Source organism: Rousettus aegyptiacus, unplaced genomic scaffold, assembly GCF_014176215.1.
Source record: "Rousettus aegyptiacus isolate mRouAeg1 unplaced genomic scaffold, mRouAeg1.p scaffold_m13_p_1, whole genome shotgun sequence".
Taxonomy (NCBI): Eukaryota; Metazoa; Chordata; class Mammalia; order Chiroptera; family Pteropodidae; genus Rousettus; species Rousettus aegyptiacus.
Window position 1 is genome coordinate 75660937 of NW_023416284.1, and position 18154 is coordinate 75679090.

At 35.7% G+C, this 18154-nt stretch overlaps 1 protein-coding gene across 6 annotated transcripts in view; it reads right to left on the reverse strand.

Moving 5' to 3' along the window:
- The window catches only part of PHACTR1 (phosphatase and actin regulator 1), a 537206-nt gene that overhangs the window by 490796 nt on the left and 28256 nt on the right, over positions 1 to 18154 (reverse strand). For 2 of the 6 annotated variants that reach the window (XM_036237037.1, XM_036237042.1), the window contains 4 exons: positions 7905 to 8046; positions 2996 to 3063; positions 2356 to 2402; positions 1053 to 1204 (listed from right to left, as the gene is read on the reverse strand). In XM_036237037.1, the coding sequence (XP_036092930.1) occupies positions 1053 to 1155 (103 nt within the window). In that variant the 5' untranslated portion in view covers positions 1156 to 1204; positions 2356 to 2402; positions 2996 to 3063; positions 7905 to 8046. Of the gene's footprint in view, positions 1 to 1052; positions 1205 to 2164; positions 2403 to 2995; positions 7781 to 7904; positions 8047 to 18154 lie in introns of those variants that run through there. The other 4 variants (XM_016123253.2, XM_016123257.2, XM_016123258.2 and 1 more) reach the window with 4 other exon arrangements.

Sequence of the window (18154 nt, forward strand, 5' to 3'; positions counted from 1 at the left end):
TCTTGACTTTAAGAGGACTAGATCATGCCCAGGAAAAGGAAAACAGAGAGGACGAGACTTGCAAGCCCTCGAGAATGTCATGAGAAATTAGCTTGAGAGTGAGGTAAAGCAATTTAGAAGAGATCATTCCAAGCCAAGACAGAATGTTATCAGTGCTCTGTGTGAAGTACTGTCACCATGTAACAGTGAAAGAAGCCAGCATTATCAAAAGAGCATTTCCTTTTCAGCTCTGCCTTGTGACTTCCAAGAATTCAACTACTTTTCTATTTAAGAATACAGACATTGCCTTTCTCCTCGGTGCATTGCTTGTACCATATGGGATGTGCCTGTCATCATGTTGCTTTGACTGAATACCCCAACTAAAATACAAAATATGCTAAAAAATTTTCCTACCTATCAGGAGATCCCATAAAACACTCCAGCTTCTTTCTATATTCTAATGAGGTGGCAAAATATTTTAACTGCACCCTTGAATGGAAGAGCAAGCAAACTGGAGCCTAATTGACCATCTTAAAAGATGTAATAAAAACATACACATCAACAACAGGCATGTTTACAACAGACATGTTCCTACTGCTCTCTGAGTGCATTGTTCATTCCTGAGGTAGTTAACTGCGTTTATTTAAAATAAATAAGGCAGCCGCAAAAGCTCAAAGCTTATCTCAGGAGCCCCTGATCCATCTGGATTTCAGTCAAATAGGTTAGGGTTCCCTAGATTTGCTACAGTGTGGTGCCCGCAATCTCAGCCTTTCTTAGGGGAAAAGAACCTCTGATGGCTTTCAAACTTATGCTTTGGGTGCAAGGAGGTTGGGGAATCATTTTCTAACGTAACTTTCCAAGGGACATTTGTGCCTAAAGTTGGATAGGTTGACTTTTTACCATGTCCAAGAAGTTTGTATTTATTCATTCAGCAACAGTCTGGTAGAGGTTATCAGTTTAGAAATTCTGTTGAAATGCAGTAGAGCTCAAACTGCTATAGTCAATACTGCACTGTTCATATAAAACCAACAGGCAAAGGAGAGGACTTTTCTCTCTTTCTCCCATTTTATTACCTTGTGCTCCTTGACTGTAGAAGAATCTTTGAGCTGATTCAACATCCAAGAGTCTATGAGCTGACTCAACATCCAAAAAATAATCCATTTTGGGATAATCCATCTTTGATGTTCCAAAAAACAGTTTTGAGACAAAATAGTCACTTGTATGCCTATGAAAGAGAAAAAAAAATTTTACACTATTTTAGACTGTCTAATAGATTTTTAAAGCCCCAAACTTGCATATTATATATTTAAAATTTGGGGGAATAAGAAATATCTCATTATATGTCCCATTATGTGACAGACATTTCCAATTCAAAAGCCACCTGTCAACAGAACTTTCTTATTGTACAAGAAAATGCAACATTTAACCAACATACATTTAAAGTAAAAGTAATATATTCCACTTCTTCAGGCTAAAGAGAGATAACATACCAGTCTTTTGTTGCTGAATAGTAACTTAAGAATATACTGTTAAATTCATATGTTACTGGTTTTCAAAAAGTCTGTTTGATAAATTGCATCAAGTGTTAGCTTTTCTGAGTATTGATCTTCAATTGATTCAATGAGTTTTAATTCCCCTTGAGCAGCAAGAGTTGCCTAAGAATCAGAGCCTCCACTTATAGATGCTTTGCATTTATGACACATGCTGACATGTTTGCTGCAAAATGCCTTGAATTTCTTCCTTTTTAGCAAGTCCTTCCCACACATTTTATAAAATGCTGCAGGATCATCACCTGCTTGCCCCTGACATTAGGCTGCTTTTAAGAAAGAATTCTGGTTTACAGAGAAGTGGCAATTATTTCAGAATTGCAACGATTCCCATAATATTATCATGCACTAGTCTGTCAGGAAGCTAATACCATTCCTTAAAAAACATTCAGCCTATTGGCGTCTATCAAGCATATATAGATAGCCTTTTCCCGACACTTCCACAAACGAAGTATCTCTATTTCTGCAAGATGTTTTTAGAAAGAAATTAGCAGGACAAAATCATTAAAATCAAGCTCAGAAGGCTAATCCAGCTACTTCTCTTTCTAACGGTGCACATTTTAATTTAATAAGCCAAATCTGGTAAAAGAGAACTTTTAAAAATACCCAAAGGTACCCCAACAGCAAATCATACTTACTGCAAAGAAAAAAAAATCAAGGGTTACCTGCAGGCAATAAAAGCAAGAGCAATTTCAGCCAGAGTATCTTTGATCTCACTAAATATTCTCGGTTAAAGTAAACAATTTGATTGTTTGATTAGAACAGAAATGAATAATGTATACTGTCCACTGGACTTGCTTTATCAGATAAAATGGCCAGAGCATGTTACCTTAGCAACGGAAGGTGACGCCAGCCTCAGCCTCTTTGTATTCTCCGCTGTGGAGGAAGAAAATGACCAGTTTCCTATGTAAAACTTTGGCAGAAAATCATCACCATCAAAATCCACATGTAACGACTATCACGTGGGTCCATTCTCCACCTCCCCGCTCCTACCCATCACTTATGCAGAGAAGTGTCATAGCCATTAAAAAATGTTTTTTGGTTTAATAATTTATTTCTTTAGCTCCAGTTCTCAGTTTGATTTGCAATTACAACAGAATTATATCATTAAATAGTTAATGTGATAAGAAAGTTATCTAGAAATTATTGGGGGCACCAGTTCTTACCCTAATGCTGGCTAAGGGTGACAGAAAAAGGTTATTTTAGCTAGCATATATTAAATATTCCTCTTTTTGCTCTGTTATAATTAATATAAAAATCAACCATCGGCATCTAAGCTGAAAATAACTCTCTTGCCTTCTGTGAATCAGTCACTGTAAGAATCTTAAAATGCTGCCTGAAAATTTCCAGCTTTTAAAAGATGCATTATAACACAGATCTTTTGTAAGAATCCCCCCACTCCCTGAAAAGAAAGATAGCCCAAAAAAAGGTATATGAAAGGAAGAATCTTAAAGTTAGCCGATACTCACCAGCACTTGTTGGCCCCTTTCAATAGGACACTGTAGAGCATAAAACGAAGCTGTGCACGATGCCGAGCCTGAAAGCCCAAATGAACAGCTTCTAATTTCCCCTTCAATCTCAATTCAAGAACACTGAGCAGAGGAAAGTGATGGATTTGCCCATTTTATATTGTGATGAAATGCAACCCCTAAGAAGAGATCTGAGTGGAACTGCTCTTTAGAACACATTAGACTGCTAATTTAAGAAAATTGAAAGGTTTTGTTTTACTGTCTTTTACGTGTTCTCTCTTCTACCCCCTCAATTTAATTTGCATTTAAAATTATGCTCATGTCTCCTCGGTTCTCTAAGGTGTAGAGTGCTTTCTAATCACGACGGCTGCTTGGGTAGGGTTTGGTGCAACGCCACTTTTATTCTGAGCTGCAAAACAAGGTGGGTAATTATAATTCTGAGCTTTTTTTTAGAGTGAAATACAGAGTGAACATTTGATTTCACCCCCTCTCTCTTCCATGGCCGTTCTTCCTTTTCCTGTCTCTGATCGCTTGGTCAAATCTCCAGCAGAATCATTCTAATCTGTCTAAATGCCTTCTCCTCTGTCTGAACGTAATAAACTAATCCCAACAGCAAAAAGAAATTTTGATTAGATACCTGAGCTTATTTTGGTTGGATGTCCTCTCTACCAAACCTCGGTAAGGACTTTAAGACACAATACTTTGAGATCTGCTCACGAAAGGCATAGTGATAGCCCAATAAAAGCCCTTTAATGAGTTTGCCATGACTCTCTTATACCCTTTGTTGACCAAGCAGAGTTGGTTATAAGTACCAATGTGATGTGTGACAGGTTAGATTGTTTAATAAGAGAAGCCACATTTAAGAAGCCTTGAAAGGAAGACCACCAGACTCCCCTCTTTCATATGCATAGCTCTGCTGATTGCTCTTGAGACAATCCTGAAAATCTGCTACTTGCATTCTGGGTTTTCCTACCCAGTCAGAACAAATCAAACACTAAGCTGGTGTTGCAAAGAGTTAAGCCTGATGAAAGAGGAAGCTAAAACTACCAATTATATGCCTTTGTAGGGAAAGTCAACTTTGGACTTAGAATACAGGCATACTTTGGAGATCTTGTAAGTTTGATTCCAGACCACCACAATAGAGTCATAATCTTTATGCTTGTGGAGAGTCTTGCCTTCAATTTGTAAAAATGCAGCACCTGTAAAGTACAATAAAGCCAACAGCAATAAATAAAGTATGCCTGTGCTCAAAGCTTTGCCCAGGCTCAGGGACTTACTTTTCTAAACTTACACTTCTATTCAGCCCCCATTAGAGACATGCTGAACACTTGACATTTACAAGAGAAAGCTGTCTTCTGGTTCTTTTAGCTTACAGTAAGGTGTGGGCGACAGGTTCTGAACTCCCTATTGTGATTCTGTTGAAATTGTACTGACTCATAGGTGAGAGAGGGAGAGAGGTAGGGAGGGGAAAAAGGATGGGAGAGAGGGGGAGAGAGGGAGGGGGGGAGGGGGAAGAGGGGAAGAGAGAGGGAGGGAGAGAGAGAGAAAGGAGAGAATTGCTGCTTATAAATACCAGAATTTAGGTGAACACAAATGAATATGTGATTGAAGAAAGAGATGCTAAATTGGAAATTTTAAAAATAGAGATGATTATCAGGGATTAGGGGATGGGTTTGGAAGTCAAACATTTCTAAAAAGTTGACCAAGAAAGGGAAACGTGGAGTGTCTCACATATAATGTGAAAAGGCCATGATTTAAGAAAACTCAGAGAGGAAAATTTCAACTTAGAGAAAGAATGTATTTGGGAAGGGGATAATAATTCACTTGCAAAAAGGGACGTCACTTTAGTAAATACTAACAACTGAGTCCTTTAAAGTAAATTGGCCAGTTTCTGAAATAGATCTTCAAAAAATTACTTTACTCTCTGGGGAGCATAGCCATAGGTTACATATAGGAATATCTGTGAGAGAAATTATTTTTAAAGGTAGTGAAGCATTGTAATGTTTAAAAACCAATGTCAAAATCTGATTAGCTCAGCTCTGTTTTATAACTTTAATCTACTCAAATGCAACATTTATAATGGCCCATTGTTCTAAGGTATAATAGAACCAGACAGAGAAGAAGGCAAGGTTAGAGCAAATATTCAGACTAACATTATGCAGCGCTGAACAATTCAGTCCAAAATGTCCTCAAGATATCAGCTGTAAAAGTTAAATCAGATAGTGTTAACATATCTTCGTGAGCTAGAAATAAAAAATTATTTTAAAAAAGGCCAAAGTAGAGTTATATTGTTTAATTACAATATGAAAGTTTAGAAATGTAATGCTGGAACGAATCTAGGATTATTAAAAATACATGACATAGCAGAGATGTATATACTTTTCTGTTCAGTTTGGTGATAAGAGGAAACATGTTTGAATGTTCTATATACAAAGGAAAGAAGTATTTGATTAACTCAAAATCAAGGCATATTCAAAGATGGAATCTAAAGACCAGTAAAGATATCAGCTTGTGTTAATTTATCTTTGGGATGTACTTATTTATTCTATTGGATAGCACAAGACCCAGACATTCTGGGGAAAAAAGATCACATGATTTCTAAGTAGACAACTTGTCCTTTTGTTCTTTTTATATCATCCGATTAACTTCCATCAGAGTCCCTTGGGGTTTTTTTCTGTTTGCTAAGAGATAAAGAGTTTCGTGTTGACAATTTTACAATTAATTATGCTTGTTTAATTATTGTAATGGCCTTGTTTAATTCCAGAGCTCTCTAAAAAACCATGTTTTGTATTTGTGTTGGGCTACATGAAGTTTGGTCTCCTACTTGTATAAAGTCTTTGAGAAGTTTCTCTTTTCCAAAAAAACCCAACTAATTTACCTTTAAAACATTAGAATATCTCTTAAAGTATGAAGGCATTTTATATCCCTTAATGGAGTATCTAGATTGATAATTTTTGGTTAAGTGCTAGCTTGCTAAATATGTATAGAAAATATATTTATTTTGCAAATAGTTGGCCTCTGAATATTTTTCAATAGCAGTGATTTCACTCAGTGTAGCAAGTCACTCTTTTATCATTCAAAAGAAATCTCCCCTTCCCTGCTCATTAAAGCTTGTCATTAAGTGGTAGGGGAACACAAACCTTTTATCTAAAATTTTATTCATATTGAAATCTCCTTGGGAGAGGAAATACTTTAAGTAATCATCAGGTACTTTTACTTTAGAGTAAATGAATTTCCAATCTTTTCTTTTGAGAAGCTTTTGATGATAGCTGGAAAACTTTTTAAAAGACTGGGAGAGTTGGGAAATTTGAGAAAAAAAGGTCTCACAGAGAGGAGCAGCCTAATTTTATTCCATGTAAATGTGGAGTCATGTTTTAAGGGCTTACTTATATTTAAGATGCCAGGTAATCAGCTGGCAAAGAAAGGCATTAAATTCGTAAAGAACTTCATTTGGACAAGGCATGAAGCTTCTCTAAAGAACCAGAGGCAGAGTCCTAACTCCTACTCAAGAACATATGTCAAAGGAGTTTCCCTGGGCCCATCCTCACTTAGCAGAAAGAGTCTTCAAAACAAAATCATGCACCCCTCTGTTTTGAAACTGCACTGGAGAGAGCCATAGTGGAAGAGAGGTGGCACTGACCAATATGGCAGAGGCCAGAGCCTTTGGCTCTACTTGCTGCCCGCTTCTGAAGATATCCTTTCCCCTTTGTGTAGAAGGGCTGGTTCACAGAGTGAAGAACAGGACCCCAAAATGTCATTTTACCCTTCTGCCAACTGGATTCTAGTAAGTTAATCTGGCTTATAATATGGAAATTTCTTTGCTTGGCAGAAAGACTACTCATAAATTATATCTCTATCTCAGTGTTTATCTAATTGATCTGAAAATAGGGAAATGAAGAAATGTGGAGTAGGAAATAAAAAATTCTTAAGTAACTCTCTATTTACTATAACTCTCAAATCCCTAAATAGAAATACATACAGTAGCTTTTATAACACAAAATTGAGGATATATAATAATATTATTTGATTTATTCCCTCTGGCAAGAAAATCACATTATTCTCATTTCTTTATGTGTTTGTGTATAATTTGTTTTCAACTCTCCTGGAAGGGGCTGAAAAAATTAATCACAAGTTCAACTGCATTTTCCTAGTCCTCCTAAAAATCCAGATAGCAACATAAAAATATATAAGGACATGTTGAAGGAAGAAAGAATAATGATCTCTGAGGGCCACAAGTCTTACAGACCCTATGTAGAAAACATACATAGCCGCTGAACTTCCAAAATATATCAGGAAAATAAGATTAGATATAGCAGAGAGAACCCATAGTGAGTGAATGTGAATTGTGTTAAAACAGTATAAGTCATTTTAGGTCACTGCAAAGTCATTTTTACAACCTCAACTACTGTGCAAAGTGAGGATTGCCAATACATAGATTGGACAGATAGGTAGACGGATAGATGATAGATAGATGATAGATAGATGATTGATAGATAGATAGATAGATAGATAGATAGATAGATAGATAGATAGATAGACAGACAGACAGAAGTATGTACGGGTAGAAGTAGAGAGTAGAAATTTAAAATTGATCAAAATGAACTTAGACATAGAGGTAACCTCCAACTACCTATTTTTGTGTTTCCAAGTGCCAACATGAAAAAACAAACAAACAAACAAACAAAAACAAAATAAGTCAAAGGAACTTTGGTAACTGTTTCATTTCTTTTAGCTTTTGAACACACTAACAAATTCTACAGCAAGTTCTAAGTGCTTAAATATTAATACTAAATGTTTTCCTCATGTGTATTAAAAGGATATTTAATGCATATTTTTGCATAACAAATGTTGTTATTGATGACACAGACCTTGTTTGTTTTCGGAGTTAAACATCATTAGGATCTACTACCTGAAAGCGCTGAGGAGTATCATTTTATAGGTACCAGGTTTCCAAATCAGCATTCTCTGTTCCTGGTGGATTGAAGATAACAGAAGACCCACTCTCTCCATGATGCTCATAAAGGGAAGTGATGGTAGGTAGGTACTTGTTGCTGAAACAAAGAGAATCTTATTGGTAGTCACCGAGTTTTAATTTCTCACAAGCATTATTAGTACATGGAAAACAATATTTTTGTAATATTTAGCCTCAGAACACTAATTGTCATGTAATAAACACCAAGACATTATCTAATTATTCAGGTGACAACACAGGAAAGTAGTTAAAAATATTGGCTCAGACATCCTGGTTCTGCTGCTTACTAGCTGAGAAAGCTAACCTGGTTAGGCCTCAGTTTCCATCTCTGTAGAATAGCAATAAAAATAAAAATCAAATGAGGTAATCTATGTAGACAACACAGAACTTAACACACAGAAAGAATTTAAGTTAGGTATTATTTTAAAATATTTTTGAATAGCTTATAAATGCAAGGAGTTGTGGGAGTTAGACACCCCATCCCATATACCCCAACTGTGTCTGTCTCATGTATCAGTTGAAATACTACTTCCTGGTTCTGTGAAATCCTATAGTATTTTGTCTGCATTTCTAACTTGTGCTGTAGGTAATTATGTATACATGAGAATTAAATGAGTTAATCTGTGTAATTCACCTAGAATGGTGTCTGGCCCATAATAAGTACCCCCAGAGTGTGAGTTATTATAATTATTTTTTCTCCCAAAGAACTGGTGGACTTTAGTGAGATCTTCAATGCATGTTTGTTTTTATTTTTGTTTTTGTTTTTGTTTTCCTGGAGAATGATGCAAAGTAGGGAAGCATCAAGGACCCATGCCACGATGTCCTCACCAAAAGGACATTTGTTGTTATTTTATTTTATTTTTTTACCACTCTGCTTTCCTAAGAAAAGTTTGCAGCAGGGAGTTACAAACTACAGTGAAATTTTGGCCACAGTTTTTCATAAACTCATCTTCTCTTTCTTCATCGAAATTAAATGGCATAACATATGTAGATGCTTTGCATAGAATAGGCACTTTATCCATTGAGTAATGAATAGTTCAATAGCAAAAGTTTCTATTCTTACAAGGATAGGTCCTCAGATATTAAATATAAATTTCCAGTTAAAAATCATTTATTAACAATTATTTATTTGGTAAATCATTGTTTATCATTTACTATGTGCCTGGCAATTTGTGACTTGCTGGGAATACAAAATAAGCTAGAGCAATTCCTTTTCTTAAGGCAATTACAAGTTAGTTGAATTTAGATTCTCCCAAGATTTTTCATATTAAGGCATGCATCAAAAATGATCATATCTGTAAATGAGCAGATGTGTTCAGAGGCAGTCAGCTTCACATGATCAGCTTTCCAGGGCTGAGGGGGCAAAACCTAGCATGCCAGTTGGGAAACCTTATGCAAGGTGCTCAACTTTTAATGTGTTTAACTCTTCCATAGCCTTTCAAATTAGATGAAAAATAGTGTCTAGCTGGTGATGGGGGAAGGGAGGGGTAGACACTAATTAAACTTGGTGTGGTGTTTAACACTGACATTGCAGGTTGGTACTTGATGTCAGGACTTTGAATTAGCAACAAAACAGATCAGATAGCTGACTGATGAGGAAAACAGACAGATGGGGTGTCACCATGTTTCAAACAAATACTCTTTAAAATCGTTTCAAGAGCTATTGGTTTTAACACAATTGTTTGGTTTCTAAATATTCTCCTATAATAATTTACTGATAATTGCCTTGAATGAGTTACCACCTGTTACAGGCTTTTTTGTGTATTTCACGAATCCCTGCTGGGGAGGAAAATAATAGAACTGCGTTGTGTTTCACTAGCTTGGAAGTTGTGGGTCCCAAGGTATTTGGGAGAAGTCTATGTTCTTTAGTTGTTAGGGTCTTGAGAGTGACATTTTTTCAGGTTAGTGTACCCTTCCTTTGGCAGAGTAAACATTTGGGCTGCATTTTGGAAAGAGCCCCTGATTTTAAAAGCTGGTAGCAGTAAACAGCAAGAATCTACCATCGCATTTTCAGCATAACTCCAGAGGAGCTAGGATTTAAACTCAAAAGTCTTCTCATTCCTATGGCAACCAACAAGAGTATGCAACTAATGCTACATGCAGTATACATTCAACTCCCCCACCTCCTGCTGCTTCCCTCTCTATGGTTTCAACCTGAAACTCATGAAACTATACACTTTGAAAAAGGCTCTTTTCCAAACACAGACTTGGTTTTCAACAAGTAAGCAGTGTAAAAGGGAAGAGTCCTCCCAGAGGAAACCATTAGAGACTCAAAGGGAAAATATACCCCCAATAGAGACACTGTCTGCTTTCCTGATTTGACAGGTTTGAGAGCTCCTTGTTTTAAAGCCAGACATGAATCTGTGAAGAGATTCCCTTGAGTTACAACCCTTTTTGGGACCAGCTACCATAAAGAGAACATATGTGGTGAGACAGAGCCAAAAAGCACCCACTGGGCTGTAGCGTGGCTCTGGGAACATTTATAACACATTCTCAGGAAGCTGGAGTGGTTAGTCATGGGTCTAGAGAAAGACCCCGTCTGCGCTGACTGTCTCATAGTCACTGGGGGTTGGTTGTCGCCACTGCTGACTATTCTTCAAAAAGGACTCCAGTGGTTCTGCTCTCCTGGAGAGCTTGTTCTTTTATAGAGTGAGAACCTGCAGCCTGAGATTTAAAGATCTGAAGGCCAAGCAAAGACAGCTTGAATCCTGACTGTTTTTAAAATTTACAAGAAAAAAAATATTTTCAAAGTGAAGACGGGTTGAGATGTTTTGCATAAAATCCTGCTTAGCTTCTAAGATATTACCAAAATGGGACTAGTCATTCACTTCTATTCCTTTGGGAGGAATATTCTGGATCAGAATGAAGCATGCTATCCCTCAACAGAGGCCAATCATTGTCCCTCTGTCCCATATGCTTCCTCAAATAGGATGTATGTCCTGGTAAGTGTAAAAATTGGGAGTTGGAAAACCCAGATGTTGATCTCACATCTGTTGCTCTGTGATGTTAGGCATGGTGCTTATCAGCTCTAGGCTTTTCTTTCATTGCTTGTAAGATGGAGATGTTAAACTATTTAGTCTCTAAGTCTAAGTTATCTTATTGCTCAAAAAGTCTAGAATTTCTAGAACTGAGGTCAATAGAATTGGGGCCTAATTAAAGCTTTCTGACTTTTTCTTTCTTTTTGTAAAGTGGGGCAGGATATTTAAAAGTGGACCACACTGTGAGATCCATGGTATAGAGTCTTGCTGCTCAGAATGTGTCCAAGGGTAAGCAGCAGCAGCATTACCTGGGCACTAGCAAACCATCAAATCTTGGGCCCCACTTCAGACCTGCTGTTTGAGAATCTGCATGTTGACAATCTCTTCTGAAAAGTCATATGCACATTACAATTTGAGAACCACTGACAAAGAGTACTTATCAAGGCAGTGTTTCTATTGATAAATTTGTTGGCAGCAAGGTGAAACGTTTTAAGCACCATAATCTACCTTCCTCTCACCACCCTTCCTCAAGCTTATTACTGATTACTATTCCCATTTGGCACATGAGAAAACCAAAGTGCAAAGAGATTAGATAACTAACATATAGTCACACAATAGATAGGTTATGAAGTGGGTGAAACCTAGTAGGTGTAATGTAGACTTCCCCACAACAACTAAAAGGGGTAAGGAGAGTCCACAAGGCCTTCTTCAGATTGCCCACTTAAAACTTCCCTTTATCAAAAGACAGAGTCACTTGGCAAAGAAGCTTTTTGTAGGACCCTACCCACCTCCCAACTTGACATAGCATTTTTCAGTTTTAAAATACTCATTCAATTTTCATGATAACATTGCATAGAAATCAGGGGTGGGAATATTACTTCATTTTACAGAAGGGATAAATTGAAAGCCTAGAGAACAGAATTGACTTGTTTGAGCTGGTGAGTCACAGAGCCCAAGCAAAAGCCCAGTGTTTCAGTACCGAGCACAGTATTATATCATTGCTTCCATATTGTGCTTGATTCAGAATATTCATTGTGCTGCCTACTTGCTGCTCTGTGAGTCCATTCTGACTTCAAAACCAGAACAATGGATAGCACCTTCTTGGTAATGTTATTTTTTATTAAAAAACTTAATTGTCATATAATATGCAGAACATAAAATTTACCATCTTAACCATTTTAAAGTATACTATTCAGTGGTATTAAGTACATTCACATTGTTGTGAAACCATTGCTACCATATACCTACAAAACTCTTCCATTTTGCAAAACTGAAACTCTCTGCCCACTAAACAATAACTCCCCAAACCCCACCTCTCTCTAGCCCCTGGCAACTACCATTCTACTTTCTGTCTCTATGAATTTGACTATTCTAGATACCTCATATAAGTGAAATTATATAGTATTTATTTTCTTGTGATTGCTTTACTTCATTTAGCATGCTGTCTTTAAGATTCATTCATATGAATTCATTCATATGAATTCATTCATTCATTCATATGAATCTTAAAGACAGCATGTGTCAGAATTTTCTTCTGTTTTAAGACTAATATTCCATCGTATGTATCTACTACATTTTGTTTCCTTTCATCCATTGATAGACACATGAATGGCTTTTACCTTTTGGCTATTGTCAATAGTGCTGCTAAGAACAGAGCTGTACAAATATCTCTTCAAGATCCTTGTTTCAATTCTTTAGGATTTATGCTCAGAACCAAAATTTCTGGGTCATACAATCATTCTATTTTTAACTTTTGAGGAACTGCTTTCCAAAGTGGCCACATCATTACCTTCCCACCAACAGTATAAAAAAATAAGTCTATTTTTTAAATTGAAGGAAAATTTAACACCATAATTGATTTCAATGTATATGTCAAGGAAGGCATGTTTTTGAGCTATTAAGCTTAATCAAAGTGGTTTCAAATCCTAAATATCATTGAAGTGGGACAGAAACATACAACAAAAAGTAAAAATGATCCTTTGTAATGGTTATGTAGCTATCCTGTTTCACAGAATGAGCTAGTGTTAGATTGTTAAATGGCACGAAGAATTTTTCACATCATCACATGGGCAATGCAGTTAACTTAAATATGGCTCTATCCGATTTGATTTTGACTTTGGTATCCTTTAGCTTACTGGTAAGTCTGAATTTCCCTGCAGTTGTCTTAAAAGAAGGCATTTCCCCCAAAAGTTCACTTAAACACAGAAGAACATTTTATGTCTTCTAGAGTTCATTTTTCTTTTCCATTTTAGTTTCTTGTCTGCTCTTAAGAAACATTGAGAAAAAAAATCTATATATAATATAATCACAGAAATATGCACACACACAATAAAAAAAAAAACTGTTCCTAGGAACATTATCCTATTGAAAAGGTCTATAAAGTTTTAATTCATTTATCAGAATATGAGGCACAAAGTTTTTATTTGGTCATTATTAGGGTTGAATTGTTTATGTTATAAAACTGAGTAAATCTTTATAGTATTAAGCCAGAAATCAACTAATTAATTGACGCTTTCTATTATTTCATAAACATTATAAAACATGAAAGTCGTAGAATAAATGCTGACTTTTTTTTTTTGAAAAGTCCAATTCTTTTAAATGGGATATGCGAAGTAATTGACTGAGATACCTTTCTTTTGAAGACAACTTCAGGGAAATTCAGACCTGCCAGTAAGTTAAAGGATACCAAAGTCAAAATCAAATTAGATTGAGCCATATTTAAGTTAATTGCATTGCCCAAGTGATTGATTGAGTACTCACTTATTAAATATTAACCAATGAGGTTAAACAATGTAAAATTACTGATTTCAGACCACTTTTGGTCTGCAAAAGCATTAGATACTGGTGAGGTGATAAATATCAAAAAGTGATTAAAAATAAAATTCCTGCATTTAAAGAATCCACAGTCCGATGAAATAAACAGACTCAACATACAATAAACATAAGTATTCTGCAATAGAGACATGTATGTGGTACTTTGGGCGCAGAGAGAATGGAGGGATTAACTCACTTCAACAGGAATTTTACCGAATGCTATTCACCAGAGAGATAGATATTTTGATAGAATAACCTACGTATTCTTTTCTGGGCTCATAGATTCATTTTAAAAGTAACAAAATCAACAACCTTATGCAGAATGATAGAAGAGAATTGTCTGAGGATGTTTTTATCTTTTCATGCTCAAAAACTTTAAATTGATGTTTTCTGTCCTTTTGAAAAATTAATTTGAAAGTTCTTTAGACTTCAGCAAAGAGACTCTCATCAAATGGTTTATGCAGAACCAAATGGTATTGTTGCTCCACGGAAGTCAGTTCTGCAGACAGCCAACCATCAGATCCAAGGTTAGTAGAGCCCTCTTCTAAATTACCTGGGATTATGATAATAACCTCTAAGTTATCTTGGGAGAAATATGATTTTTAAAAATATTTCTTGGCTATAGTCTTTCTTGGGGTCCCAATTTTTAGCCAGAAAAACAATTTTACATGTGTTGGTGTTAATATGTCTTCTAATCCTTGTAAATAATTTTTTCGTGTTAAAAAAATTACATAAAGAAAAATAAGCTGAATACTTTCTAAACATTTAAAAGTTTGAAACACCTACTCACTTAAAAAAAATAATAGAACACCAAACCTGCTGATGTCACTTTTAACGAATGCTGACGCATCTTGATTGTCAATTCTATTTCTGTTCACTTAACCATAGCCTCTGATTTCCACTTATAGAACCTAGCTTGGAAATTTGGCTTTGTTCAAACTGCAATGGCTGAAAAGCCATGTAAAAAGCATGATACAGTAAAAATACTGTTGAAATTGCCTCATCTATTTTAAACAGATGTTGAGTTGCTTTTATGACAATGAACATGACACTTTTATCTTTGGCTAACTGTGTATTTAAGGATATATAGATAAGCAATCTCATTACTTAATAAAAACCATCATTTATGCATTTGAATTCATCCTAATGTATGAGTTTTGTTTTGTTTTTTGTTTTTTCTGTTTGCTAAACCTAATCTCTTAACTCTAGTGCTCTCCAGGGCAGCTAAGCAACCAATTTGAGCTTAAACAAATAAATGTTTATTAAATAAAAGAATGAAGAAAAAAAAAAACCCAAAACCTGAATTCTTTTAGAGAGTCAAAGAAAGCAACATTAGTGATAATTTGGTGCTACCCATTCATTTGGCAATTTCTTTAATTGATTCAAAAGGATTTGTGCTTAAATAACAATAACAATGACCAAAAAAAATAAAAAGAAACAATAGAGTTCCTTTCTTGGGACAGAGGTAGTGAGGTGGCTTTAATTTTGTTAAAGTGTTGTAAAACTAATTGCAATTCAGAGTTTAAAGTGCATTAGCAGAGACTAGGAAAAGGGAATTTGATCAACTCGGGCTTTAGAGAGTGTTTAAGAGCAGGTGTTGTTTGACCTAAGTTAACTAGGTACAATTAAGCAGGAAGATAAGGTCTGGCGAGTAGAGTGCCTTTGGCAGAAGGGATAGGCTGAGAAAGGCATGGGAGCAAGGAAGAGCCTAGGTTATTTCAGGAGGACTAAGGAGATGGAGGGGATCTTCCTCCAAAGAACAGAATCAAATGTTGGCAGGGGAAAATGAAGAGAAAAGCAGTAAACACATTGCGAAGGATACTTTATTCTGGCTCTATTCTCGAGGCTCAAGGCAGAGAATCTTGTTAAGAGTTAATTGACAAAGTCCAGTCAAAATACAATGAGAACTTGATTAAAAACAGTGGGATTCAGTTGGAGTCACTTTGAATTTCAAGTGTCTCAGAAGCATTTACTTGTAGATGTTTAAAAGGGAATAAGATATGAATCTAGAGGGAGAGGTCATACATATAATTACGGATTCTCAATCATCATATTCGGAAGTTGAAGCAGTGAAAACGAGTGTGATTACAGAAGAGATCAAGTGTTCCACAGAACAGCATTCGTATCACCTTGCGGCTTGTTAGAAATGCAGGATCTCATGCTCTACGGGAGACTTACTGAATCAGAATCTGCATTTTACTTGATTCTCAGGTGATCCATGCACATTAATGTTTAAAAGCCAGCTGCATATGTTAGAATCCACCAGCGTATTGCCATTGCATGGGTCACGGGTCATCCTTCAAAAATAATTGGGTAGACCCAGACAAATGCAAAGTAAGCACTCAAGAAATTGCTAAAACAGTACAGGCACAGCTCATTTTATTGTGCTTCGCTTTATTGAGCTTTACAAGCGTTGTATTTTTGTTGTTGTTATTCTTTTACAAATTGAAGGCAAGACCCTCTGCCAGCAAAAAGATCATGACTCATTGCAATACCTGTTTTATTAAGGTGCCCTGGAATGGAATCTGCTATATCTCTGAGGTATGCCTGTAGTTTAAACACTAGCTGCACATTGAAAGAAACTTTAAAACTTAAACATATACTGAAATGGGGATTTCACCCCTAGAGATTCTGATTTATTTGTTCTGGGGTGAGGCCTAGGCATCAATATTTTAAAAATTCCCCCAGGCGATTTTAATGGGTAGCTATGGAAAAGAATCATTGTGCTAAGAAGTCTTAAGGGGAAGCAGAAGTCTAAATTCAATAAAATATAATAGGATTGTTTAAATAATGAGAGCATGAATATATTGATAATAGAATCCTTTGTTGCTGTACAGCAGGATGGTGTGAAGGTAATTTATGAAAGGCATTGATAACATATGAAATGGCATATTCTTTAGGAAAACTTTGCGTTCTTATTAAGCTCTTAATTTGCAAAATTTTCAATTAACTTAGAAAACTTATACAATAATTTTTTTTAAAGTTAGCAGAGATAGGATAACTCACGTTATGTTAAAGTAGTTTGAGGGAGAGGGAGGAGGGAGCAAGAAGTCAGGAGAAGAGAGAGATTTTTCTCTTAGTGATAAAAAGCTGTATGCCTTAATTTGCTAAACCTTGAAACGGTGGCATTTTGTAAGACTGAAAGACTGTGTAGGTGTAAGTAGAATGTCAAGGATGAGTCAAAGATTAATACCTAAATTATAGAGTATGATGGAAATTTTATGGCTCTGCCTTTGAAATCAAGTTGGGAAGAAGGAAGTATTGACTAATTTTAAAGTACTACTGATATTGGGTTATCATTTAATCAGATAAATAATACCCGATCCCAAGAATGGAGAAAAATAAGCCATGTATTTTTAAATAGTTCTGTAAATTTTCTCAAGCATATACCTTATTCATGGGCAGGGTAGCTCCAACTATGTAAAAAGAGATCTCAAAAATGTAGGACTTCTTAATTAGCTGAGAATGCGTTATGCACTAATCCTAAAAACATTTTTCCAAATGCCCAGATCATGTTACAGTTAAAGTGTTGAGGTAATCTCAAAAGTTACCTACCAGCAGAATGATTTTTTATAAAATGTTTATAGAATGTCTGTTTTTGTATTCAATAGCTGCCAGTTAAAATCTCCAAACCATCCTGGGTGAAAGAACTGCAAGACACTCCCTCTGTCCTTGAGGAGCTTAAACTTAAACACTTGTTCAATAAAAACGATTAGGGTTGTGCATCTAAGGAAAATACTTTTACATGATACAGTAAAATTGCACTTAAAATTGAGAAAATCTATAAAATAATAAAGCTCAAGGTTTTAAAAATTGAATGACAGAAATAATACTTTCAATGATGTGGGAATGCAAAATAGCTACAGATGGTTTAATAGCTGGTGCAACATTTTAAAGAAATTATGATGTCAGCTTAAAGACACAGAATACTGGCTTGAGATGTTGTAAATAAACCACAATTCTCCTTAACTTAGAACATGGGCATAATTATCTTCTCACTCAAATTCTTGAAATAAGGTGGGTAAATTATTGTTGCTTTTCTTACCTGAACATATTAATTTTGCAAAGAAGATATAAAGGGAGCCTAGTCTTCAAAACCCATCCTCACCCCCACCACCCCCACACACATACCCTGTCTGTTCCCTGGTATTTTGTGATGGTGGCTACTATTAGAAGTAAATAGGCTATTGCAGATTGGAGGAAGTTGAATGTATGGTAGACTATTAGTATGTACTATGAGCTTCACTTTCCAATAAAACCATTTCATTTCATTCTCATTTTGGCTAGTATTATACAACTTTGACAAGCTGAAAAAAAAATTGAAGCTCAAAGAGATAAAGTTATTTACCTAAACTCACACAAAGGAGAATTTTTTAACCTAAATTCCCTACAAGA